This window comes from Neodiprion virginianus, chromosome 4, assembly GCF_021901495.1.
Source record: "Neodiprion virginianus isolate iyNeoVirg1 chromosome 4, iyNeoVirg1.1, whole genome shotgun sequence".
Classification (NCBI taxonomy): Eukaryota; Metazoa; Arthropoda; class Insecta; order Hymenoptera; family Diprionidae; genus Neodiprion; species Neodiprion virginianus.
The window spans coordinates 21,174,662-21,201,987 of record NC_060880.1 but is presented as its reverse complement, the minus strand read 5'-3'; the positions used below and the strand labels follow the sequence as shown (position 1 = coordinate 21,201,987).

Below are 27,326 nucleotides of genomic sequence, written 5' to 3'. Positions count from 1 at the left end.
TAAACTTTAAAGGGTATGACTATTAAACGTGTGTCGTTGAAAAAAATAAAATAATAGTCGATTTTTTTGGACCACCCTAGTGTTTACGTGTCTAAAATTGTTTATCTATATCAGTAAATATATGCACGTAGAAGAGAATCAAGTCCGGCGCCGGGAGTGCAGAGCCAAAACAGTACAAACCGTATGCCAATTTCAAATGAGGGCAAAAGTAGTTGAGCAACTAGGCACGCGGAGACTGGGTTAGCCCTGTCAAAGTCAACCCAAGAGATCGTCTGCAGTTCACCAGAAGCTCCTGACGTATAACAGCATTTGGGCCGTACTTGATCAACGTTGATATCTCTTCGCGAGCTTGAGATTACTTTTGTCGCAACGAAATTCTGTAGACTCCAATCAGATCCGATTCCCATTCTTCCTTGTTGCTGCATCGTTGTTGCCGAAACATCATGACCGTCAGCAAGAAACAAACTGTCGTTGTTAAACTAAAGCGAAGGGACCGCGATCAGCCTTGGGGCTTTCGTATAGCTGGTGGTGTTGATTTAGGGACACCTATCATCGTCACCCGGGTGAGTTGAAGGTTCTTTCGTGCATCTCCGTGCGATTGAGTTTCAAATTTCTTTACATATTATTTTTTGATTTTTTTATTTTATTAAAAAAATTGGGGTAAAAAAATCAAATCTGCTCAGTTGCGAAGAATTTTCATCACTACACGATCATTCGTAAGCATGGTGATCATTCGGTTTCGTGAGTGATTTTACGTAAAATGCGCCCGTATGTATAAAGTATGAATATAGGTGGTATGTATTCGGGTGTTTTACAAAAAAATAATTTACGATTTTTCACCGTGGCATCACCTGAAAAGTTTGTTCAGCTTAGGAGAAAGATTCTGTCAAAAAGTGAGCGGTCTACGTTATGTGGAAGATCGCGCTCATTTACTTTTCACTTTTTTCACATTTTTTCTGAATTTATGAAGAAACACGTTGCAGCACTGCAATCATTATTTCTTTCCTGACATTTATATACGAGCCTGAAATCACGATCCACAACGCAAGAAAATATCAACCGAGAATCTTATTCTCCTAAATTAAAAGTTCATACTAAATTTTAACTATTTTATGAGATATTGAATTAATAATGTAAAATATCGTTAGCTGTACACTTCTCAAACATCAACTGGCGACTTAATATCACAAGTGTGGGTCTTCTTTGTGACGTAAATTGATATTATGATGATTGATGTAAGCAATAAGAAAAAAAAAGATTCATTCACGATACTTCATAAGTTTATAAAAATGTGTAAAAGTGAAAAATCAACTGAGCGCGATCTTCCACGTAACGTAGAACGCTCATCTTTTTACTGAATCTTTCTTTTAACCTAAATGAACTTTTTAGAGGGTGCCTTGATAGAAAATCGCAAATTATGTTTTTTCAAAACACCCTAATATGTATAATTATGTATGATCAGATTAAATCATAGGTATAACAGGGAGAGCAATACTTGCGAAATTCAGTTGATCGAATGTTAATATTTTTTACGTCGATTGTAATTATATTTATGTAAGTCTTATAAGCTAACGTGTAATATTACGTGGCTGCTTACGTCTGATAACAAGAAGTAAATATGTTCTAGTTATTATGTAGCATAAATGTGCTGGTAGTCGGGCACCATTTTATTAAATGCTTACTGTTTGTTTTTTTTTTCAATCAGAATTTAGCGTGCACTTCCGTAACCGTCAAATGAAATGGGCATGTGCCAAAGAAAGCTCTAGTGTATAAAATGTAGCCTTTTAATTGCGCGCATGCGCCAACGTTGTTTTACCGCACTGTTTCGTAAATGAGACACTTCAGGCACGCTCCTTAGGCTTTGAAAATCTAACTTAGCAGCGAGTGTTGGAAAAATTAATTTCCATGATAAAACAACAATCACATTTACTCCGTCAATCGTTGACTTCAGTTAGCACTTGTGAGGATAATATGGTAAACATTGATAGCCACTCACAATCAGCGTAAGACGAATGAAAATTAATTAAACCCGTATGGAACCGATGCGATGTGACGATTTAATGACTCGCGACCTTATTAGCCATAATTGCTTAACCCAAGACCCACAATTTGAGTTTTGTTTTGTGTTTCAGTCGGAGAATGAAGACCTCCTCAAGGGTGACGTGATAAAGAAAATCGACGACTACGACGCCAGAGATGTGCGTCACGTCGACGCGCAGCATCTCCTCCAAAAGTCTGAATCTGTTAAGCTTGTTGTCGAAAGGTTTGACCCCAGAGTAAACCACCATTACTAATCTTGCCTACAAATTATTTGAAAATTTTTTTTTTACCACAACGATTTCCTCCGACTCCTTAATCGTATGTTACAATTTCGTAATGCAAATTTTCAACTTCCCTCTACGAATTCATTTATTTTCGCACCATTAATTAAGTTTATAACGTTTGTAATACATAATCCGAAGAAATGCGATTGACGATGAGAAGTCACCGCTTAACTTGACATATCACAGAGCTCAAAGTGATAGGAAAACGCGTTTTGGTACATCGTGTGGGTTCACGTTAAAACAGATTTCACATTCGGAAATAACAACGTTTTTTAGACGAAGTGCCCATCGCGTCAAATTTTGTTTTCAACGACTAAAAGTGCAAAAAATTTTAAGACAAAGATGCCGATTCAAAGAAGTAAAATTGACCAATGTGTTTCTACAAAACGGTCAGGCCGTTTATAAAATAATAATAATATATAAAATAATATATTCAAATTTCAATATCCGAATCGAAATTTTTACTCCAAAAGGATGGCCAATGCTTCGTGATCCACCCATTCATGTTAACGTCCGAAAATAATTTACGGAAAAATATTTTGAATATTTATTACACCTGTATATCTACAGATATCAGATACACCTAATTGTACAATACGCGTTATCTAATAAAAAAAAAAGCTGAGAAGAAAAATTTCACAAAATAATAATACTTTTTCAAAATTACAAATTTTTCAATATTTTCTAGTGTTACCAAGAATTTTCTACCAAAGCTTTCGCTAGGTACGAGTATATATAAAATACAAGACGCGCCGTGTGTTTTGATATAAAGATTGTCAGGGATGGTCGTGTCACAGTGCCAAGGTGATAAAATTTCGTGACATTTAATTGCTGAATCGGCTAAACAGACCGCAGCACGTGTCCAGCCTTGTCTTCATACAGCGATCGGTGGAACGCTATTCCGCCTTGAATAAAAGAAAAAAAATTCTGGCAAGCTTCGAAGATTCGGGTTATTACATCCATGCCTACATTCGCACGGGTTGCCTTATATTCGCGTTGCAAACCGAGTTTGTTCAGCGATAATTCATTCGACTTGTCAACCGCGATACAAAGCCACGAACACAATTAGAGTTTCTGGCGTGTATTGACGTGTGCCAATAACGCAGGCTATCGTGCATGTATAACCGTACAGAATGAAGTAAACTTAAACAAATTAATAACGGCGAATGAAAACGAAACTCAGTTCTGTTTAATTTCCCACAGAACCAAGATACCGCAGCCGACAAAAATATTACCGAAAAGTCCGGTTCCTCCGCCTCTGGCACAAGAGGAATGCAACAGTCGGTATTCAAAGGAATCGTTCGATCTGCCCCACGAACACATGGACGAGGTTCGAGCTGAGCGCCATTATCTTTACCAGGTATAACTCTTTGCAGCCTATAAATATACCGTAGGCTTCAATCAAGTATTAGATTACTCAGAGTGATCGTGTTATTCGAACAGCACACTGAGGTCTGTATTCGGAACTTTGATGTTTCGAATTGACGGACTCTTCTGGTAAATTACGGGTTTTCCCTGGTTTTTTTTTTTTACCCCCATTTTGTCGCAGTTGGAAAAAAATTAACGGTTATCTAACGTCGAACCGTCGAGACACTTTTCGCAATTTTTTTTCAAGCAGTTGTGATTTGAAAACAAATGCGTCGTTGGAACAGTAATTAACCCAATGCTCGAAATCACGGATATTAGTGAGTTTGAATACTTCTTTGTACGATTTGATAAAAGTCATATTTTTGATTGAAGAAATTTCTAAAAATCCTTGTGTTTCATCTTGTGAGAAATATGAGTCACAACAAACCGCCATGAATTAATTGACAGCAAAAAACTAATTACAGGTAGTTTTGTTACGGTTGCCGATTGTGAGACGAATGGGCAATAGAACTGATTGTTTAAATATTACGAGACTGAAAGACAGGATTAGCGTGATTATACTGTAAAAAGACCCTCCATTATTCATAAATAAACTTAGCCATATTTTTCGATCTCTACACACTTAGGGAATTTTACGGCAATCGTTGGCATAAGTAGTACAGCACGATTGACTTATCCCGAAGTATCAGCCTTGACACAATAAACATTTTATTAGTGATAGTGATACAAGAATCAAAATTTTATTCCATTGACACTCAGAGAAACGGTTTACTAATTTTAAAGAAAAACATTTGTTTGAAACGTGTTTGTTTTATTGAAGTATAATATTCTTAAGTAAGTATTACGGGATAGAGGTCTAGTATTGTTAGTGAATTTCAGGATATACTTCAAAATATGTGCTTTTTCAAACAAAAAAAAATAAAATAATTAATTTCTTTAACAATCGCATATACATGACTCACGATGTAACAAGTAAACGTATTTATTGGCGCTTCCGGAGAATCTACCTCAAAATAGATTTCATATTCGGAAATATCGAGCTATTTTTAACAATCGAACTCGTTAGATTATACTTTTTTCTCCCGACAGGAAGTGATAAAAATTCGAAGACAAAGGTCCAATTCGAAAAGGCGATAAAATTGATCAACGTGTTCTTGCAAAACAGTAAGGCCCAAAGACCAAAAAATTAGTGATTTTCTTAATTCACAATCAGTGCAAACTACACGTATTCAAATTTAAGCTAAATCGAAATTTCTACCCTAAAAAGCTTGCCGAAGCTTAATGGATTGGCCCATAGGCGAGAGTACACAGTATAATGTTCTCACCGAGACGACGTTCCAATAAGCTTTTCGTCCCACGCCCACTTCCGGTTTCAAAATGACAGACGCCAACTTTGACGTTTTTCGAAACAACTCACCGAACATCGAACGTCATCTTTCTGCCATTGAAATATGTTTTAACGTATGTCACGTACATGTTCGGATAACAGATCATGTAAAAAGTTTGGCATAGATCTCTGCTGTGATTTCAATGATTTTTTTTTTTACCATCGCCCAAATTCTCAACCACGCACACTAACAGCGCAGGAACCGTGCGGTTTTGCTTTTTGGCCAAACTACTTGTTACATACAGTCAACGTATTTTTGTGAGAGTAATTGGCGCACGATTGTCTCGCTCCGATGACTGCAACAATATGAAGAGGAAAAAAAATGCTTTTATTTATTACAATGAAAATATGTTGTTCGTGGCATTCGTTATCACGCTTTCCTGTAACGTACCAAACGTGCGACGTGTCTCCGTGAGGGCGCCAAGTGCGAGTGAATATTTTCGTTGGCGAGTCTTCATGGCGGAAAGTCCGCCGAGGCAGCGGTTGTTGCTTTCTATTAATAACACTTTTGCACCGAAACTACCATCGCCACCGCTGTATACCTTCAACCACATCGCGACATTTACTTAGACATTTTCCGCACCCAACCGACGCAGATTTTGCTCTACGGACACCCACGCACCGTACATTGCGCGATGAATGCAGATACCTGATTTACTTCTTGCGCAACAGACGCATCGCGATAATTGACTCTGTACCAACAGCGGAATGGCTCGGTTTCGATTTTTCCTAATCTCTCCTGCCAAATTTATTTTTTTCGTTTTATTTTTCTCGATATCGGGTAAAATACGCCTCATACTCGATTCGGGTCGTATTAAAGGTTCGCGAACCTTTGATCTGCGGTTAGAGGTCCTCGTGGAAGAAGAAACCTCATATTGGCTGTAAATTCTCATCCTTGACTTTGTTCTTGGTGCGAATTTACACCCAAGCTGGGTTTCTTTTTGATGCGAGAGCGACCTTATAAAGGATCAGGGATTCGAGAATGAAACGAGAAATTTCAGAATTGTTAAGAAAATCGAAAAGAAAACAACGATTAGCTGTTTTTTTCAAAATCACACGACAAGCTCACGAGATAAGATCATCACCTTGGCTTACGATCTTTTAAAATGCGCATCTGAACGTCATTCGTATATCATTCGAACCAACAGATGACGGGATTGAAAACAAATTCAAAGATTGTGAAAAAATCTGAAATTCAATCGGAAAGCCTATATATGAGTCATTACGCGTCTAACCGCACGCTTCGTGGGCGAACTTTACATCGATACTTTCAAATTTTATGGAACTTTGTAGATAAGTCGTCTTTGGTTCGAGATAATTCTCCGATTTTTTTCGAATTTTAGTGTCAATATTTTCGTGGTTTCGCGGGATCGAAAATTAAAAGAAAAAACGACAAAACACTTGCGGACGCTGTTCTTCAAACGCTCGTATTTTCGGACTTGTTCATCGTACACGGGCCGGATGGGGCTCATTTTAAAGCTAATGAAATTGTCCTTCAGAACATGTATATAAAATTTGAGAGCATCTGCTGGAATTCGTTCGGATCGTAGACAATATGTTCGCAAAGTTTCATAAGATTAGAAAATCTAACCATTTTTAAAGTGTCTGCAGTTCGACGTTGGAACGACTCGTATGTATTATTTGTATCTCTTCCAGACGAAACGTTTTAAATTTTGTTTAACAATGAAATCTTTTTTTGTGACTCTTATTTCTTGCGGGATATTTGCTTTGAGTGATTAAAATAATCCACCTTGTCAGCAGTAAAATTGGATAAGACACAAATTATTGAAATTTGAAGGCAAGAGGTCGTAAATGGTAATTCAGATTGAGAATATTATATTTCGAGGTAAAGCAAAAATTCCTTGAGAAAAAAAAATTGTGATTCCCTACCGCGATTCTACGATTACAAAAAATCGATTGCTTCACGCACAGGCCAAGAATTTGCCGCTATAACCAACTGATTGCACATATTGCTGATTCTTGTTTGATCAATTTCGACTCTATTCTCAAGATTTGATTCGTTTAATCCGCGTGTAAATACCCTGTGTCTCTTTCGATCAAGATCAAGCCGTGAGTTCGCCTTCGAATAACTCGCGTTCAACTTAATACGTCGGGAGTCGAAAAGGTTGCACGTGCCAGTCGCTGCTAACTTTAGACGACAGCAGCTACGAAACATCAATAAGTACGTATAATAGAATACTGGGAAAGTTTGGCACCTTCTCATCGGGACTGAATAGGGCCACTTTGCGAGCTCTTCAATTGATTTTTAGCACTTAACAGTACGGTGCACGAAGTTCGTTGACTCGATGCTCTTCATCGCTATGTAAAAGCTCGACGCTGTGTATCCTATACTCGTCACACATGTGGCCTAAGAAACGCTGATACTTTGGACCAGTTTCTCCTTTTTCACTTTGAAACATGAATTTGGATTTTTGATCAATAAATGCGACAAATGAGATGACTCAAGTTTCCTAGATCTCTTCTATTTCTACTATTTCTGATATTATTATTAGTCAGAAGGTAGTATATTGGTAGCCTGTGACCGGACCTTCGGATGAAACAATAATACTATCTAATCGTAATTAGAGATTCTCCTGACAAATACACAAACTTTTTCTGTTCGCTTTTCAATAAATAGTCTTTTGCTGTCTGTTTCGGTTTCATTGATACGTAATACGTAATACGTAAAAAACAAAAAGTCAGTTAACGTGTTTCATACGGACATTAATGCGAGTTGCTTAGGTGAAGTATTATTTTCAAAAATCTTCCAAGCAATACTCGAAGCAAAAGACATCGTTGAGTTCAGGAGGAGAAATGTACACTGTAACAAAAATAGAGGATAATTTTATTCAAATGATAGTTTAATTCAAAGAGTTGAGCCGGAAATAAAGTCCTACATGCAACAGGGGAATAAAAGTCGATTATTCCCTTGTTGCATAATGTGCTATTTAGCAACGTGTCAGTCTGTCTATTTGTCTTTCCATCTTGGCAAACTCCGACGACGATCTCGGAAATACTTCGACAAAAAGATTTGAAGTTTCCAGGACTTAGATACGTACATGCAATATATCGACACGCGAAGTTACCGTATCACCTTTAATTTTTCACTGACAACCTACGTTATTTATGTCTATTCTCGACTTATTATAAATGGGATGATAAATAATACTTAAACGCAGTGAATTACATCGTTTCTTTGACTTTTATTTCAAATGCACGAGGAATGACCGTCTTTCCTTTTCTAATGTCGCTAAGAGACTGAGGGCTGTTGGGATCCACCGGCGCCTCGGAGGGCTCAAGAGCTTCAGGTTTTGGCGCCTGGGTCGCGACAGCAGCGTGAGATTTGAACAAAAGCAGATAACGATATACGGTCTAAAGAGCCCTCTGTTTAAGTTTATATTGCCTCACCGGTACTCTCAAAGTCGATTCTGTACATCGATTGATCCTGTATGCTTGACTATCCTCACCTAGCTTCAGTTAAAAAAGCACGTTACCCTCCAAAAGTCTTTACTCTCGGCCTTTTTCGCTGAACCAAAGTCGGTTCCGCCATTACCGAACTTTTTTTAAACCCTATTTACATGACCGTGTCCCCAACAGTCTTTTTTACTGATTTGAGACAGTCCTTGTTATATTTTGACAGAGTGATTCGAAGTTGGGACTAAGAACGATATTGAAAGTATGCTCTGCAGCAATTATGATCATACCTTGGCTACGAAAATTGCCTTCGTAAATGATTCAATTTTTACACAAAAATACAACGTTTGCAAGCGACAGATTCCTTACACAGTTACATTTCAATATTGTTGCGAGTTATTAAAAAAGCAGTACCCTTGGACCTAAACAGATGCGATTTCTTTATACTCACTCGGTAGTGATTTTATCACTAACCTACAACTGTATAAATTCACCCTCGGGAATGGATGAGATCTTTTGAATTTGATTTTCCGCCAATTTTTATGAGATTTTCAGTATACCGATCAAATTTGGCAGCTGAAAGATCTGAGCAAATTCATTCTGCCAGCCACCTTTTTTTTTTGTTTAACAATTTCACTGTGAAAAAAAAAACATTGACATTGCATATTTCCGACAAATGTAACTGAAATTCTTTGTTTCGGACTCAAGAGTTCCAATTCGTCTGTTTTTTCGGAAACGTGCTATTTGACATCAAATACAATATAAAGTCTCCAGGTTAAAAAATTTGTAGCAAAAAAAAATTTCCACTCCTCAGAACGCGCAGGTGTTTTTTTTTTTTTTTTTTTTTTTCTTTTTTCTACTTTGAAATTTATAGGAACCCAAAGTATGGGTGTGACTGAGCAATGTCAAACGAAAATGAAGAGACGATGAACTTTGTGCAAGCGATTGGCTGTTTTTTTTTTTTTTTTGTTACATTGCGTTGATAAATAGTAATATAATTACATTGAAAAGAATTTTTATAATTAACCACCAAACGATTAGCGTAGTGGATATTCTTCCACCATATTGCATAAAACCAAATTTGGCTGTAAAAGTCATTGTTTCAGCTGAACTTGTTTTTTTTAACTTTTCATGCGTTTCTAACTTCTTCCAAATTACTATGAAACTTCATAGCAATTCTCCATCCACTATACGAAAAGTCTCGATAAGCAGGACTTCCCATGGTTGTTTGGAAAGTTGGTAAAAAAAAAAAAAATCATGGATCTTCCATCGGATTTTGGAAAGAAATTTTCACCAGGGTTGCTATTCAAGTTTCTCTATAACTCAAAGCTTTTGACTTCTCATGCGCGGAGAATGTTGGTGTCAATACGACGCAGGCGGGGAATCCGGGCGAGCTGCAAGTGAACTGAAAACGTTGGATATTGGTAGTACCGGCCGCGCTTCGTAACAGTGAACACCTCTCGTGCAGATAAAAAGAAAAACAAAATAAATTTTTGTCATTGTGTGAAGAAATTTCAAATACCATGCCTGCCTACTCCACGACCTACCGTTACACCATTGAACACCATCCGAAGGAGGAAGAGGCTGCCGTTTATTGGGTAGGATCAGTGTCTTACTTGTTCCGTCGACTCTCTTTTTCCACTTGATCGTCTTTTCCCGATCACCTTTTTTAGCATCTCGTTTTTCATACCAGCTGAATCATTAATGTATAGCGTCGATGCTACTATCCTCGAAATTGCACTTTAAAAATCGAAAATCCATTCGTTTAGAAATATAAAAATATATCGTAGTATTTTTTACTGCACTTACGTCAACGCGTAGGTTTGCATGTTTTATACAGTGAACGGACGTGAACATACCTTGGTGACTACATCAACCTCAAGAGAGTAAGAGTAAAGTGACAATGGAGGGAAAAGTGATTCTTTTAGTATTTTAATCATTGTGGAGGGTGACTTTGAGGTGGCTGATAAACATTTGGGTCAAAAAAATCCGATGAAAAAAAGAATCTCGTGAATATGAAAAAAAAAGGGAACTCAGTAAAATACTTTATAAGGGTTTGAATCTCGTCGATGAATTTTTGTTTCGTTCCTTTTTCTCGCGCTTGGTTATTTGTAAATAAATCTAAAAGTAGGTGTTCCTTTATTATGGATTCCTCAAAAGTTTATAAAAGTGGAAGTAAAATCTAGTTATATGCATGTAAGCTAAAGACAACTCCAGTCATCTATCGATTTTTGAGATTACGGATCTAACAAAGTTCGGTCCTATTGACTGCAGAGATCTTAAGATTCGATGGCCAATCAGCAGAACAATTTTTACCCCCGAGAATCAAGCGTTTTGTATAAATCGACGCAGTGATTAATTTGACTCTTATTAATTGTACGAACGGTTGTAAGATTCAATCATCATAATTCATACGATGAGAAGATCATTCGACTTTAATTTATTCTTCAGCGATGATTTGCATTGTTTTTTCACTAGTTACATGTTATTCAGTATTTTGTAATACATTTAATCGAGACAAAAACCAAACGATGATAGCTGGACGTTTAGCTTCAAGCATAACCAATGCTATTTTTACGGTAGAAATCTGGGTTAGTAAATCACGAAATACGTGAAACGTGTAAGCAACAGTTTTGCATCCGGCCTTAGCAGCTTCGTAAGATGAATTTTTTTATTCGAATGTGTCCCGATGTGGCGACTTTTCCTCGATGGCTTCAGCGCAGAAACTCAAGTATCGATTTCCCTGATTCAACTTACTTTAAGAAAGGAGAATTTTTAACAAAATGTTGTTATTACGCAATTAGCTACCAGCTGTCAAATGTCAGCTGTTGGGTATTGTCTTGCATCGCACTTTATTTCGAGACGTGTCACCATTGGCGAATCTCTTTCAACGATTAAAAGCAAGCCATGAACTAAACGATTCCGTAGATCAATTGGACCAAATGTTCAACGATTGGCATATTAAACGATACTTTAATGATTACCTACAATATGAATGCATTTGCCACTCTAGTTTGATTCTATTTAATTCTCTTATAATTCATCGCCCGTCGTTTCCAGATGCACTCTATACATAAAAAAAAAAATATATTAAAAATCTTTTATTCGCAATTGAATCAATCTTTTATGCCCGGCTAATTATACAAATGAGAAGAAAAGTGTTTGTTTTGGCTTCTACTTTCGACCGTAAAGACACTAGCTGATTAATATACGGTAGCCAGCTGTATTTATTTATAGAATTTATCGATAATCTTGCAATTACATACGTGCATTATTTCTCTTTCTTTTTTCATTTGCTTCACACGACGAGCTGAAATAATCGATTTCCGATGATTTCTTAATGGAAATCCAGGAATGAGCGATTCTGTCGTGAAATCAGACGGTGGTCAGTGTGTGTTATTTTTGCCAGCTGGGGGCCTTCGTCTATTTTGAGAATCACTGTTGCTTACCCTGTAATATTACACTGTTCCTGACCCATTTATAATGAAATTTTCATACGCCGCGATACCGCGCCATTACGCAACGCTTCTAGTTATAAAAAAAAAAATCGGCAAATTTTTCAATTATCATTATAATTTGGCATATATCGGATGTAAATATCGCAACGCCGTTCCCTCGCCAAACTCCGTACAATTATATGCATACGGAATACCTTACAGTCCAATTGAAGATTTTTCACGATTATTGTTCTTCACAGGAAACCGTACAATTTTTACGGTGTGAAAATATACAAAGAGTTCGTATCTCGTTGGAAATCCGACACGGCAACGGCGGTATTAAAGGAATTGAATAAAAAAAGGAATCCGCGAAACGATCTCGAGCAAATCCCGAAAACTTGTCGAGCCGTAAGAATGTATAAATACGTACCGCGGTGATGTAATACGTGTTCAACCGTATGTATAGACGTACATGACGCGCTTACTTTTTTGTAAACTTCATCACAGAGTAAGATCTCGAACCTTTTCCTGGCTCAGTGACGCGCGAATATACTTACCTGACTACTTGCTTGGAAAAAACTCCTTCGACAAACTGACGGAGAAAAGAATAACGATAAAAATGCATACCGTAATATGTTCGTAGAGACAGCGCCGAGCGATCTGCATATATAAATGTGATAAATTCCCCGTCTCTATAGAAAATCGTTTCACGATTCGATTCGCAAAGGTATTTGTGATACGTCATTTGAAATTTCATCGCCAGCTTCCAAATATCAAACGACAGTACAGCCGAGGTGTGAGTGACAACCGTTCCTCGATTAGTAGAGTATATTACGCAGCGAGTGCGTAAAACTTACGCACGTGTTTCATGCGATATTTTCCGACGTAGTATGCGTAAAATAATTAGATTTCGAGCATCGTTATTACTGCGTAAAATGCAACTTTACACATACCTGTGCGCAAAGTTCGATTTTCCGCACTGTATCGAATTGTGGCATTTTCCACATGCTGTGTCAAAAAAACGTTTTTGTTGAATCGAAATGATCGGCCGTTTATACCGTCTTACCGTGGGACTGCGAGGTCTCCCTAAATTTAGTTTGTTTTCATGTTTCCACACTAAGCGGGCATAACTGCCAATATGACACAACAGCAAACCCGTTGCCAAATTTTTACCGCGTAACCTGAGCTCACCACCGTTTTGTGAACATTCAAAAGTAGTTTTCGCATTACACGTTATCATACCTATATATGTATATATATATATACATACATAGGCGTACTAATGTTTACCGTCACGTGAAGGTACATCTATACGAAACCAAAAATTGATAAGCACATCGAGGGTCCATCAAAAACCCTGATGTACACACCTAAGTGAATTTTGAAACAGCAACCGGGTTGCACAAGGCAGCGGATATAATCTTGATGGTTGCAGAATGAACGTTGATCAGTTTTAACCGTTTCTTTTCCTTCGCATCGCAAGCAAAGCACCGAGACGCCGATGCGGCGTACGTCAGTCGTCTGCATGCGTCTCGGCGTCGGATCCTATCAAAGATTTATTTTTGTAACACGCTGCGTGGGCTCGCATCTTGCTCTATTATCGACTCCAGCGGGTCGTCACTTTCGGCTAATTAATTAATCCTGTAGCAGGTATTCGGCAGCCTTTGTTAAATGAAAACGCCCTTTTATTCTTCGCGATATGCCGTCAAATAATTAACGGGTCGTTATACATTGACGCGATGCACCGTAAAGATGTTGCGGGCTTTTTGGCTGTGTTACGCGAACGCGTTATAATTTGAGGACAGTGCTAATAAACGGATGTTCAAATAACCGCCACTCTATTTCTACACCCCCTGGCCGACGAATCGTTCTGTGTTCCGATATAGCTTTTTCATACGACTGCTTAATTTTACCCGTAATATTTAGCATGATTACGCAGGGACGTCTGATTATTATACAACAAAAACAAAAAAAAAAAAGTCTTGCAACGAAGTATACTTTTGTGTGAAATTTTTATTACCACCAAAATTTCGATGAGTAAGTTTTTCAATTTTAGCCATCACAAGATTTGGTCGAAATTTTCACACATACTTTGGCACGTGAATCACGTTATTGAATAATAATTAAAATAAGATTATTGCTATTATTAAAATATTCGTGAATAATTTTTAGGAAATCGTTTAGCAATTTTTCCCCCTCTTTCAATTTACATCATATTTTTTAGACCATATGGGTGATAAAAAAATGATTTTCGAGCATCAACCGATACACATAACACATATATGCAAACCTTCGAAGGTCTGTAATACAATAATTGGTATTTGATGTATTCGACAGCCTTATCGCACAACACCGTTGGTGTTGCCCGGAGCAAAGGTCAAGAAAGACGCACCCCTCGGAGAGTGTTATCTGCGTCATCATCCCAACCCGATGATCAGAGCCGCGCCTCATCATTACGATGCGCCACTGCCTGAGGTGGCAATGAAGCAAAAAGTACGTACTGATTTGGTAAAACGAACAATGTACCGTAAATAATCATCAGTCGATCATTGTTTGTAACATTGTGCAGCGAGTGGTCACCTGATATACGGAAGAACTTTTCCTCGACGCGATTCTATACCTACAGCTACGAGCGAATACATTTTGTGTAAAGAAGTACGAGAGCTATGATATTTGTTGAAAATTGTAGAAGGGGCCTACTTATTTTTATCGCTGCGCAAGCTTCTCGCATTTCAGATGACTTACCACGTATGCACATTGAATATTCGGGTGTAGGTGTTTGGTACACACGGAAATCTTGTTAATAATATGTTATGTATGTGTAATATATTACGTAATCCTCTATAGATTTCGAGTTAAACGCATACACCTGCTTACACAATGTTGTAAGAACCCCCCATTATTAATAAATCTTATTGTTAATATCTCGTGTCCATAGTGAGCGATAATTGTTAACTCGTAATTCTGAATTCTTGATGTGAAAAGGGATCGAATCATGTCCTGTAAACATACTTATGTTGTTGTCAGTTGTTGAAGTTGAATGGGTGAGTCAAAATTTAAGTTATTTTTTTTCCTGTTCCTTTTTTCTTTGACAATTTATCGAACCATAATAATGAATCGCGATAACTATAGCTGTTTAACAGCAGTCACCGGTAATCCGAATTTTAAGATGAAATAAAAAATTAAATGTAATATGGCAACGCGTATGAAGAGATGCGTGAAAGAGGTGACATGTATCAGCACGCACGTCAATTTGAATATTTATCAGAAATCTTTGCCAGTGTCTCGGTTGTAAAGAAAAATTTTTAATCTTAGAGTGAAAACAGTGGATTTCAGCAGAGACGAGAGGTAATGAAAATAACACGAATAAAAAAAATTATCCTTCTTTTGATGTTACAATCTATGAATATAAATGTTAACTTATTTATACATAAATATACGTATATACTTAAGGCTACTAAAAAATTGTGAATAATGAAGAAATAAACGTGGTAATTTATAAACGTTTAATAAAACATCTTCACCAGGTTGCAGAAACAGTGCTGCAGCGAGTGTTGGGACCAAATGATGTTCCAAAGGTTTGAATCATTTTATACAAATCGCTTATCTGCTTAAGACACTGCGCTTTTCAAATACACAATCGTATACAAAGTACTGTACCCAGTGTACGTACATCGATACATGCGTACGAACGGTTGTGTAACTGCAAATGGCGAATCATATAATATTGTCAACGTTTTTGGGTTGAATTTCGTTTGCTGGTTTTTCATGGTCGCCAATATTCATCAATTACCTAGGTATATTTTTCCTGTGCCGTTTTTAATTACTTTATTCTCTTCTCTACGTATTATCATTCTCACGAACTCATAATAACTATTTTTACTTGTCATTAATTTTTTCTGGCAAGCATTTAAACGAAAGAAAAACTCCCTTCTGTTTACTTATACCGTAGTTGTCGTACATACCTTTTATCTACCTACTTGTCCTACGTATGGTTTTTACTGTGTTCAACTATACATATATGTATATCTTCAGCATTTATTGTATAATACGTGTATGCATATCATTATTATTACCTGCGGCAGTTTTCTAGCAACGCACACACAGCCTTGATGGAAATTTTTCTATGGAATTTATGGAAAAATGTTGCAGGTTTTTCTAAAATTTAATTACCTAACAGTTACTTGTGAATCAGGGCTGTCCGGACTTGTTTGAGAAAAAATCAGTCAATTACAAAATGCTGAAACAAAATTTTACCTCCAGAAATAAGGATTTTCCAATGACAACGTTCGATCGTCTCAATGAAAAAGTTGTATAATTTTAAAAAATTTCAGTTTAAATTAATATTCCTCCTCAAATGCCGGTAATTGTGACAGATTTCGGTCTGAATTTTCCTTCAGACGGTATATCTAAAAAATTCTACACCGGAGTCTCCAAATTGGAATATCCTCGTGAAGCAAATCAGAATGTATATTTGCGACAAGAAACTTTCCGCGAAAAAAATTTTCACCAAGAAAGGAACGCCCTGGATTCATTCTCTACAGAAGAATATAATTGAACATTTATTAATCTACATAGAAAAATACACCGGCTGTACAGGCCTGCAGCACATTCGTAGCCTTTGCCTTTAAAATGATCGTTTGCTAATTCGACCTCTTTTGCTGTAGCAACAAACGACATATTGCAAAAGTTTGACCATCGGAGCAAAGCAGTTAAATTAATGTGCAGGGCTGCACATCGGTATCAATATTACCACAATACTTCATTCTGACTTTGTTATACATATTTAAATGTCTGTAGTCAGGGGTGTGCGATCTATACAAGCCAATAAATGTGTGCAATCATTTTGCATTACATTGACGCAGAATACTTTTCACTAGCGCCGTATGATTTAGCCGGCTTAGCCGTCCAAGACAATTAATTTGGCTGATTATCTGAAAGTTAGCTTGCTAAAGTAATTAACTAGCCAAAATAGCTAATCGGCTAATTTTAACCGGCCAAATTTAAAAATGCAAAAAGTCGACAAGCAAATAAATTTTTCATCCATTGGTTTCAAGCTTCTAACTAAAATACCACATAAATAGACGTTCGTCACTTAAAATTAGAGAAGTTTTTAAGGGAATCTAATTTTAATATTACTAAATAATATACTAACTACGGTTGGGGAATAACACGTATTAAATTATTCGAAAATATGTCGAGCTTAGTACTTAAGTGACTTTGAAAAGTTAATCCAAACAAGTATCACGATTTGACGGACGTTAATTTTTATTCTCAGCTCAGCTGATTATCATTGATTGATCAACTTTTCAGGCACCTCGGGCAATTGGATGTCAATAATTCTGTAAAGTGAAGTGAAGGGTGAAAAATTCATTTGCTTGTTGACTTTCTGCATTTTTAGGTTTTACCGGTTCAAGTTAGCTGATTAGCTAATTGGGCCAGCTAACTTTCAGCTAATTAGCCCAATTAATTAACTGTCTTAACCGGCTAATTTCAAGCCGGCTAAATCGTGCAGCACTACTTTTTACCAAGCCTCGTCATTCCTCATCCCTGCCTACGATCGTTATGTTAATGTACTTACTATACCTCTACAGCCTTACATTTTTCATTCTACAATATGTACGTGCAGTTCCCATCATATAATACGAAACCTGCAGCTGGCGTGTGCTTTTTTCAAACGGCATAAAAGTCGAAGAGGTGCTTCCAACTTATCGGCTCGAGATCGTTACCCAAATATTTAACCGTAGAAAAATAAAAAGATATTCACATGGATTGAAATTTCTGGATTGATTGATCGGTTTTTCATCTTCGCATAAATGCATTTTACTAAAGTTACAGTGTAATACAGTAGAGCGTCGATTAATTATCCGAACTGATTGGGGCCCGGTACCGTTCGCAAGTGAGATTCGAAAATTTATGTAACCGAACACCAATATTCCGTAGTAAAAGAAGTACCAGCGTGTTCAAAATTATGAAATATATTTCTTGAAATTCGATCACCGTATCAACAGTACATTTTCTCTATTTCTCTTGAACAAAATCACTGATCTGCTTTTGCCTTCAACGAAAGCTCGTTTGTACTGGAATTAAAAATTCACTGCCAAGTCTCGCTTTTGAATGACTTTGAGAACGGGTGAAGACTGCCAGAACCGAACATTCGGATAGAAGACGATTCGGGTTTACTGTATTACCTATTTTGAAACAGGATTTTGTTTCTAAAAATCGATGCCGTGGAATAAGTTACCCTCAATACTGTCGTTTAAGGAAACTATGCAGTTACTAACGAGTGAGAAACGTAAATAAATTTAATTATACCTATCTGGGTACATAATATCACGAACATATACGTAACATAAATAGATATCTATAAATGTTATTTGGAAGACGTGAAAAATATACGTTCTTTAAAACTTCTGTGAAACGATAATAATTGTGAATAAAAAAAAAAAAAAAAACAAATAACGAATACAAAAATTGTGACGTTGAATATATATGTATATATCATTTTGCTCTCGCAATAGATTGTACCGTCTAATAAGACTCTTTCTGCATTAATTTTGTTAAATAGGTTGTTCATAAGCAATTCAATTCCCCTATTGGACTCTACTCCGAACAAAATATCGCAGACACCATCAAATGTCAAACTTCGGCTGTTCCGTAAGTATTATTATTTATTCCAAGATAACAAAAAATAATTATTTAATTCTCAATTAAATAATAGATTTACAATTTCACCGCACAATGTTTAGTAGATCAGTTTAGTAGTAACTAGTAATCATGCCTGCGAGCCTTAACACATATACAGTATGAAAAATAGAGCTTAATTGGGACATTCCAAGTAAAGCAGATCGGTTATCTCCTCGATCTACCTGTTTGCTCATTTTCAAAGTTTGTGGAAAGTTGAATTTTTTCATCAAACTAATTGCAATTGATAATATGTGCAAGTTTTTTCCAAGAATTAATCTCCACGAATAATTTTGGAACAGCTTCTTTTTCCCATCGTATCTACTTGCGTGTGAAGCTATCGCAGCTTTGTACGAAAATTTATATTCGACCTTGACCATTAAGAATTAATGTTGAAACAAATATAAAAACGGAGATACTTTTTTCTACGTTTGAAGAATAGGTTAAAATGATAACAACAAACACGTGAACCAAACCTTGGAACAATATTTAATCGCAAAAACAAACGTCGAATTTGTCTGCTATCGGAAAATCGAAATGCAAAATATCAATTCAACCAGCATCGTTGACGTGCAAAATAAGAATATGTATATTAGAAAGATCTGTTTCAAATGAAATGTCCCGTCTTTAATACTGTTTAATTAATCGCTTTATTTAAAACGTGACAAGCGCGCGCTTTTGGAGTTATTAATAAATCTGCGTAAACTAACTATTGAATAAATGAATAAACAAATAAATAAACAAACGCATAAGTAAGCTGGCAAAAAAATCTTCAAAACAACTGAAGTTAAGTATTTACGCATTATTAAAAGCATTGAATTGAATGGAAAGCATCAGTTGTACTAGGAGAGTAGGAGCGTCAGGGGCGTGATTCGTGAAAGTTGGGTGACTACGCTCATTCAATATACGTACATTTTATAATTCATACAATATACAAGCTGTACACGCATGACTGTACAGCTGGCTAACCGTAATTCATACATATACGGATTCGTTTGTTTTTACAGAATTTTCATTGATTTTTCCTTCTTGAAACAAAAACAAGAAATACATCAGCAGGCAAAAATCTTGAAAGAGAAGGCAATGGCTACCTGTTCAAAAAACGTCTGGCCACAGTTCAACAAACCGAATTAGAATCAACCTTTCAGATAAAATACTGGGATTCGCGAGGCCGTCGATCGGCCGAGTCAAGTTAATTATGTAAAATCCCCCACCATGCTCTCTATTGGATCACTAATTCCATGCTTCATTGTTTTTCCCATAAGCCCTACAACCAGTAAAGCATAATTATTCGTCACTACGATTGTGACACCGTACAAGAACGGATAGTTAAAAAATGATCCGTGTCTAGACTCGTCGAAAGACTAACTGAATTCATCTCATTATCATACATGTTACCTCGATCGAATTCGCGCTGGAAGAAAAAAAGATGTACCAGTGTAAAGAACAGGTGGAACGAACAAGATCCATGAAGTTTCTATGTGAAATTTGTGAAAAGAAAATCTGAATAACCACGCTGAAAATCACAGCGTGGAATATAATCGTATCGGAGAATAAGCCCGTGGTTCCCACCTGTTCTCTTTATATCACGTATATTTATACTGTTAAGTTTCGCATCCTTGAAAGCAGCAAAAATAGATGCGTTACAAATTATCAGGAGTCGAGACTGAGAAATGTATTTCCATAGTCTGCGGCAGCGTACGATGATGTCTGACAATTAACTAATTAATTCGGGGAGTATCGAGACGTAGAAAAATATATTGAGATAACCTACAATTAATATTCTTTGATTGTTGATTTCGGGATACGTGATATTCTGCTCGATGAGACTATCTATTAATTCCAATTGGTGACGAAAATCAATTCATCTATTTATTATTTTGCCGTAGTTCGTTGATCGATTATAGAATCTTGAATAGCCCACTTAGGACCACGTCAAGTCATTCTATGTCGGACCAAAAGTTCTCTAAGAATCCACATTTTTTATAAGCTTCAATTTTTTCAAACTTATTTTGCCACAAAATAAATACATATATGTGTTTAACAAAAAAAATGTGGCATCCATATTATCGATTTTAAAATACTATTTCGAATTTCAGTTTTGACACATGGACGCGCTCCTTTCATCGTTCTTTGCCAAACACGTGTCTCATTATGTTTTTTTGTGTTGAAGAATGTACAGAAAAACGATTCAGGAAACTTTAAATTATCGATCGATACTTTCCCTGTAAATTATCGTTTTCACGTAGAACGACTTGGAATGGCTCGTCTGACTTAAAAACGCGACTGAGAAACAGTTTCGTATAATAACATTGATCCGAGATCGGTCATAATTTTCAACGGAAGAAATTTTGGACCCACATTAAATGCATATATTATAGCTCCCTACATGTATGAACAGTTGATGAAAGGAAAGTTTAAAAAAATGATTATAATCATAATAAAATAAATAATATTACGTTTACGTAGTAGTAGTACTGTAGTTGATTGTCAGTGCACGAGAAATAGTAATCAATTATAATACTTGTTTAACTCGTAACTAGTCTGCATACTTTTACTAACAGTTTGAAATTTGTTCATCCTAATTCATTAAATACTGTAACAACGTTTTAGATTTACAGTAACTTAACAATTGCCTTGTTATATCGTTGTCGATCTTGAAATCGATAGGTATCCTTCGAATATAAATGAAATCTAAAGAGGACGCGTTTGTCGAATGTCCAGGTGACATAAGCTAATAAATTATCGAGGAAGGAAAATATTTGACGATAATGCGGATAATGCGAGTAAATAATCTGCGACAAGTCCAGTAGTACGTGGCTCGTTTCAAAAATAAGTTTCCCTGTTTTTTTTCCTTCGAACTAACAACCTTTATTGGGCCCGTTGGACGTGTAAAACTTGTATCGGGGTCTGTTGATAACACAATGAAAATTCAGTGGATAGGCGAATTTGCAGGTGGCAGCAAATCACTGTAAATATGACCATGGCTCTGCTCCGTGTGCCCAATTGCGAAATCTGTGCGGTTATCTGTTTTTCCATTGAAACCTTTGGCGTTTGTGATTCCAACTTGACGTATTCTGAAGGAATTTTAATGGTTCGAAAATTCGAATTAACATTGGAAATTTTGGTAACTTTTGACGGACGATAACGGAATTCCTCCCCTGATATATTTTATCGTATATTGCTGGGCGGATTCCAATCCGAGTCTTACACGTCAGAAGACCGATAAAGATTGTGAGTTGAGAGGACAAAAAATAGAGCAGATTACTTCTGAAATGTCCCTCGCAATCCTCTTTAGAGAAATCAATTTATTTTCGATGCGTTTGAAAAAAAAAACAACTATAGAGATTTAATGACTTGTAAAAAAAAATGTAATACCACAAGGGAATGAGCATGAATTTCCTTAAGAAATTATATCATCTATAACCGAATGGTATTCGGTATACCTGAAAAATTGACAAGTAATGGTATTACAAAGATCGTAAGCACGTGTTATAAGTTTATAAACGCCGACTGCTGATTAGCTTGAAGAGGGGGCCAGTCAAGTATGACCCAAGCAAAAGCGAAGCGTACAAGGCTCTTCAGGAAGAGGCCCTCGGAGATGTTGTACAGGAAGTGAGACAGCCGGCCCGCACCGGGGTTTTCTCGCCACATAAGGCAAACCAAAGCAAGGTAATATCTATGAAGATTAGAGCTAAGGAAGCCGAACTCCGTGGGGAATGGCCGATGTAAGTCGTCCGTGTAATTGCAGCGAGTAGACCGCGATGATTTCACCGAGTGCAGGGCGACCGATGTGATCTGTGATTATTTGGAGTCTTTCACTGGCTGCACTCGGTGCTCACTTGAACAATATTATAACGTCTATTCGCTGGAATTCTAGGGACGTTTTGGGATCCAGGAGTCCGGCCTTCTTATCTACGTTCTTCACGATAGCAATGTTCACGATGCTATTTCACCTACTTGTAATAATAGTATTCCTTTTTTAGACACGATCTTTAGTGAACGGAATTGCACATTAGCTTTCGCAAAAAACGTCAGATTGAGAAACCATCCTACAAGCACCTAAGATTCACGTTTTGGCACTCAAATACAAGTTTACAAGTATTTTTAAAAGTAGATGTATGTGAACACAGATCATTTTGTGACTAGGAATTCAAAATAATTGCTGAGCTAATTCGGATGAAGTTTGGTTTCGTTACTCTTCTTATTTCCAAGATGTCCCAATTTTGCACGGAACGCTATTCTTATCGTAAAGATGAGCCGACCAGGTTTCCAATAACACTCGAACGTTCATAAGGGCTGATTTAATTCGATTATTTCATCATCCGCACATCCAAGAAAGCGATGAGCTTTTTGCCTGCAGCTGGCACATTTTGTGAATTAACGCGTTATGGGACTCTTTCGATATTTCCTCCGATATTGGCTTTCAATTATGGATAAACTCGACGGAAACGATGTAACAATGAGAGTGTTGCTCAAATATAATCGAACTGAAATAAAACACGAAGTGCGAATTGGCATCGATTCTTTGAAAAAACTTATTAAGGGAAGATTCCGGTGAAATTTTGGCAATACAGAGTTTTTCGTTTTTTAAGCGTCTGAACAACACGTAATCAAAAATTCCTTCCAACCAGATTGAGATTATGGTAGAATATGTCCTAAAAAAGAATTTCAACCTTCAGCGATGCCAGTGTGTGAAAACTTCTCACTCGCTGCTGCACAAAAATGCCTGACGCATATACTTTCATCGCGGAAGATTGAACATTTTTTTCAGGACACATACTACCATAATCTAAATCTTGATAACAGAAATTTTTGATTGTATCTTTTTTAGTAATTTTATAAACTAAAAGCTTTATGTTTTAAAAATTTCGCCACGCCCGCCCCAAAAAATAAAACTTTTCATTAGTATAACATAGCGCAAACGTATATAATTGTAAATTAACAACAACAAAAAAACATTTATGCAATATTTTTCAGGTCTACCAGCCTGTTTCCAAGAACTCAGGTGCTGCATACGTAAGTAGATATGTCCACGAGAAAAAATTTCAATACATTTTAAGTTTTGAAAAATACAATATCGAAATTATTCGCAGTTATAAGTAATTAGCCAATTATTGAAGATATTTTTTGTAAGTATATAGTTAAGGGTAACAGTATACGAAGGCTTTTCACGTCGGAATCATGTTATGTGGACTTTGTTGTAATTCAAAAATAGTCTAGAAAGCGGATCCACGGAAATGACGGTAAAGAAAAATTACCGACATTATTTTTTCAGACCATTTTTTGAGGTATTAGATCAACTTTTGGACAGGATTTTGCTTTATAAAAAGAAAGGAATATAATAACAATTGAGGCGCTATTCGGTATACGGGTCTAATACTTATTCGGTCGGTATACGGAGAGCTGAGGAATGAATCGCTGCAGTATGGAAGAAAATTCAGCACTTTAACTTCCTGTAGGTATAGCTCCGCGAAAGAAAATCGTAGACACTCGCAAAGAGAATTTGCAATCGAAAGCTTGAAGAATTCTGTGTCACTTGCGTTTAATTAGTGATTCGATAATACCACGAAATCGATATCCTATTTGCAGCCACTTACGTGTTTCAATACATATATTTATAAAAAGAAATTGGAAAAATTCGCGACATCTCGGCAGCCCTGAAGCCAAGATGTGAAAGGCCTGATACGTATAATGTTTCCTGCATGGCAAAGCATGAACTGTAAACTCTAGTTGATATAATTCTCCCTAAATTATTGATTACCGTAAAGATTGTTGAACAAGCATGAAACCGAATTGGGATTTTTCAGTTCTCACGCGTAATCTCATCACAATTTTATCCGAAATTTTGTAAATATTTACCCAAAAAGAATCAGTTAAATTCGATTGTATTAGACTTGCTATTTTCGTACATAAACGAGCTACGTGAGAGTTTTCTGAATTGAAATTAGATCACAGGTAATATGCGTTGGCGTGACTTTTGACTAATAAATTCGTATGTTTGTCTGATTAAGGCTGGATTGCATAGACGTCCCTTCCCTCTTCCTTTCGTTAAGGATCACGTCAACGACTTCTAATATTATTCACAGATTTGTACGTCACTTTCTGTTACATACCTACATACGTATGATATTTTACACGCATGTAAACATCTAGGTAGAAAACGTACAGCATACAAAACTGCGATATTTATACGCAATGCATATACATACAAATATTACATACCAATACATGGTGCGGGTTTTGTAACATCTATTTATCGTCAGCAAACTACGCATACCGAACTCGATTCATGGGAAGACTCAAGGGAGAATATTGAATCGCTTAATTTGTGAATACCGTTCGAGGGTACATCAAAGACAAGCAATTCTGCTCGGTATTTATAACGAGTAAATATTTTCTCATTTCAAATCAGGTGGTGCAAAAAGTACATTCATTACAGGTTCGTCGCAGGGAAATTACGGAGCCGTAAAACCTCGAACGGGTTTCTTTTAGTTTGATAATTTATTCTCTGCAGCTGAGTCTTCCCGAGTAATAAATACGGGCTTGTTCACTTGATGTTTAGACTTTAGACGAATAAGATGATTGTTGTGTTAACGACATATTTTGAAAACAACCGCTAACTATTGTTCCAATGTTGTGGAACGTAACGAAGTAGCTGCGCAGGTTCAACGGAAACCTACAATTTGTTTCAGAGTTTTGAATGGAAATAATCAATTTACAAAAAAATATCGTTTCCAAGCGTACTAGACAAAGAAACGTACCTACAAGTACATGAAGAATAGGTTCTAATTGCTTCAGGTTTTATTTTCATTTACAGATGAAAAAGCTATTAATAAATATGATTATTAGATTATACACAACCATTACAAGTGTCAGAGACAACTATGCAGTTAAAAATAAAACCTGGACAAACAAAAGTAATTGAGTGCTATTTTCTATTGAATATTGAAGATTAAATTCTTCATTAAAAATTTGAGTGTCTTTCTGAAGAACTGTGCTTGACCGTTGTGTGATTTATTGCGATTAATCGTAGATTTCATTGATCGATCAAACGAGCAAAGAATAATTGGAAGCACCGATTAATCAATTAATCGAAAAATGATTAATTGAAAATCTCGATTAATCGATTGATTCAAAGACAATTATTCAAAGTCTACGATTTAGTCGCAGTCCTAATGCCTACATATGTGTGTAACTACGAGTATACAACGTTTAAAAAATTTCAAAACTTTCCAATCGAAAACCAGTAACACTCTTTTGATCAAACAACGTATTCGTACGTCATAAATAGAACGCGCCACAACATTGCATGAATCCAACCGTAATAATAATAAAAGCTGAAAAATTCTACTGCGGAATCTGACCTATTATGAAATTTCTGTTTGATTTTAGGTCAACTCCTTAAATGACTCTTCCGAGACGATCCATCAAAGTGGCAGCTTCAAGAGGATTATGTACAGTGTGCTTGGGCAGACTGATTATTAAATTCATTTTGCCGATGTTATACGGTTAACTTATTATTCACCCGAAGACGCATATAACACTTGACTTTATCGAATTACAATGATTAGGAACAAGGAAATGAGGTCCATACCCTCCGACTACTGTAATAGCGTATTGTGAAGTTGCGAATTGAAATATACCTATACTTATAAGTACATCGGTGAATGTACATACATGTTATGATTACTTCCCACAATTATTCAGTTTATTCGCTTGCTCATTCGATAACGAACAAACAATTAGAAACACTGGGGAAAAAAATATACCATTAAAATATTACGTGCGATTACGTATACACAGGGATTTATTCGATGTTTCGCACAAGGTATACAGAATACGGTATGTATTGTGAGCCAATTCCTCGATACATCGTATTTATTTTGATTGCCTCCCCATGCTCTTAAATCATTTATTCGATATAATAATATTGAATGCTGTTTCGGCATGTATGTTAAAAGTGTAATTACGCATTGAATACATCCTATTACGCATATATTAGATTATATAATACCATAGTATGTATGATTTTACTGGTCATTCGTCCAAAACTAAAGCTTTCTAAATTGTATATAATACACATATATTTTTTGACATTTATTATGACCAATAAAGGTACTGAGTAAACCAACAGAAGTAAAATCCAAAAATTCCTATAAGTCAGATAAATATAAATATTTTGAAAGGCTTATTTTTATAAAAAAATAAGTAATTTTATCAAATCAAAAAGTCGTCATCTCGGAAATCTTTTTCTCAGTACGGATAGACCGATGATCGAAAAATTTTTTAAAATCATTTCATTAATAAAGAGAGAAAGTTTTCAAGTGATAAATGAAATTTATACTTTTCTCCCATGTTATTTAAATGGGAAATACATATCTGCGATGAGGGACCTCTTAATTCAAATATGAAGGGCTAATACTTGCAGAGGGTTTTTTTGAGATGCCATACAATCAATTTTTCATTATATCGAGGGAAAAAAAAATAGTCATTTTATTCGACCCACCCTAAGTTGCATACTTAATCTGTATTCGTGCTTATATATTATTCCTGATCATTTCTCTTACCAGAAAGTCTCTTCATTTCATTACGCTAAACAATCTCTCGCTCATCTTATACACACCTGACTATCTTCTCTCATTCCCAAAACTCTGATCTTGCACTCTACTTTCTACACTTACGTTTCGGTCTGCTCATTTCGCATTACGT

The 27,326-nt window shown here is 36.3% G+C and overlaps 1 protein-coding gene across 4 annotated transcripts; it reads left to right on the top strand.

Annotated features, from left to right (window-relative positions):
* Positions 1 to 272: 272 nt before the first annotated feature.
* Positions 273 to 26,289, top strand: LOC124303318 (PDZ and LIM domain protein Zasp). Of its 4 annotated transcripts, XM_046760389.1 has the most exons (10): positions 273 to 563; positions 2,133 to 2,263; positions 3,528 to 3,684; positions 14,268 to 14,423; positions 15,458 to 15,508; positions 18,499 to 18,587; positions 22,139 to 22,286; positions 23,595 to 23,633; positions 24,629 to 24,707; positions 26,010 to 26,289. In XM_046760389.1, the coding sequence occupies exons 1-9, from the start codon at positions 444 to 446 to the stop codon at positions 24,689 to 24,691; spliced, it is 954 nt and encodes a 317-aa protein (XP_046616345.1). In that variant the 5' UTR covers positions 273 to 443; the 3' UTR covers positions 24,692 to 24,707; positions 26,010 to 26,289. The 4 variants fall into 4 exon arrangements, with proteins under 4 accessions (XP_046616345.1, XP_046616347.1, XP_046616343.1 ...); XM_046760387.1 differs by lacking the exon at positions 24,629 to 24,707 and having other exon boundaries at positions 277 to 563; XM_046760390.1 differs by lacking the exons at positions 273 to 563; positions 24,629 to 24,707 and adding an exon at positions 1,891 to 1,974.
* Positions 26,290 to 27,326: the final 1,037 nt, after the last annotated feature.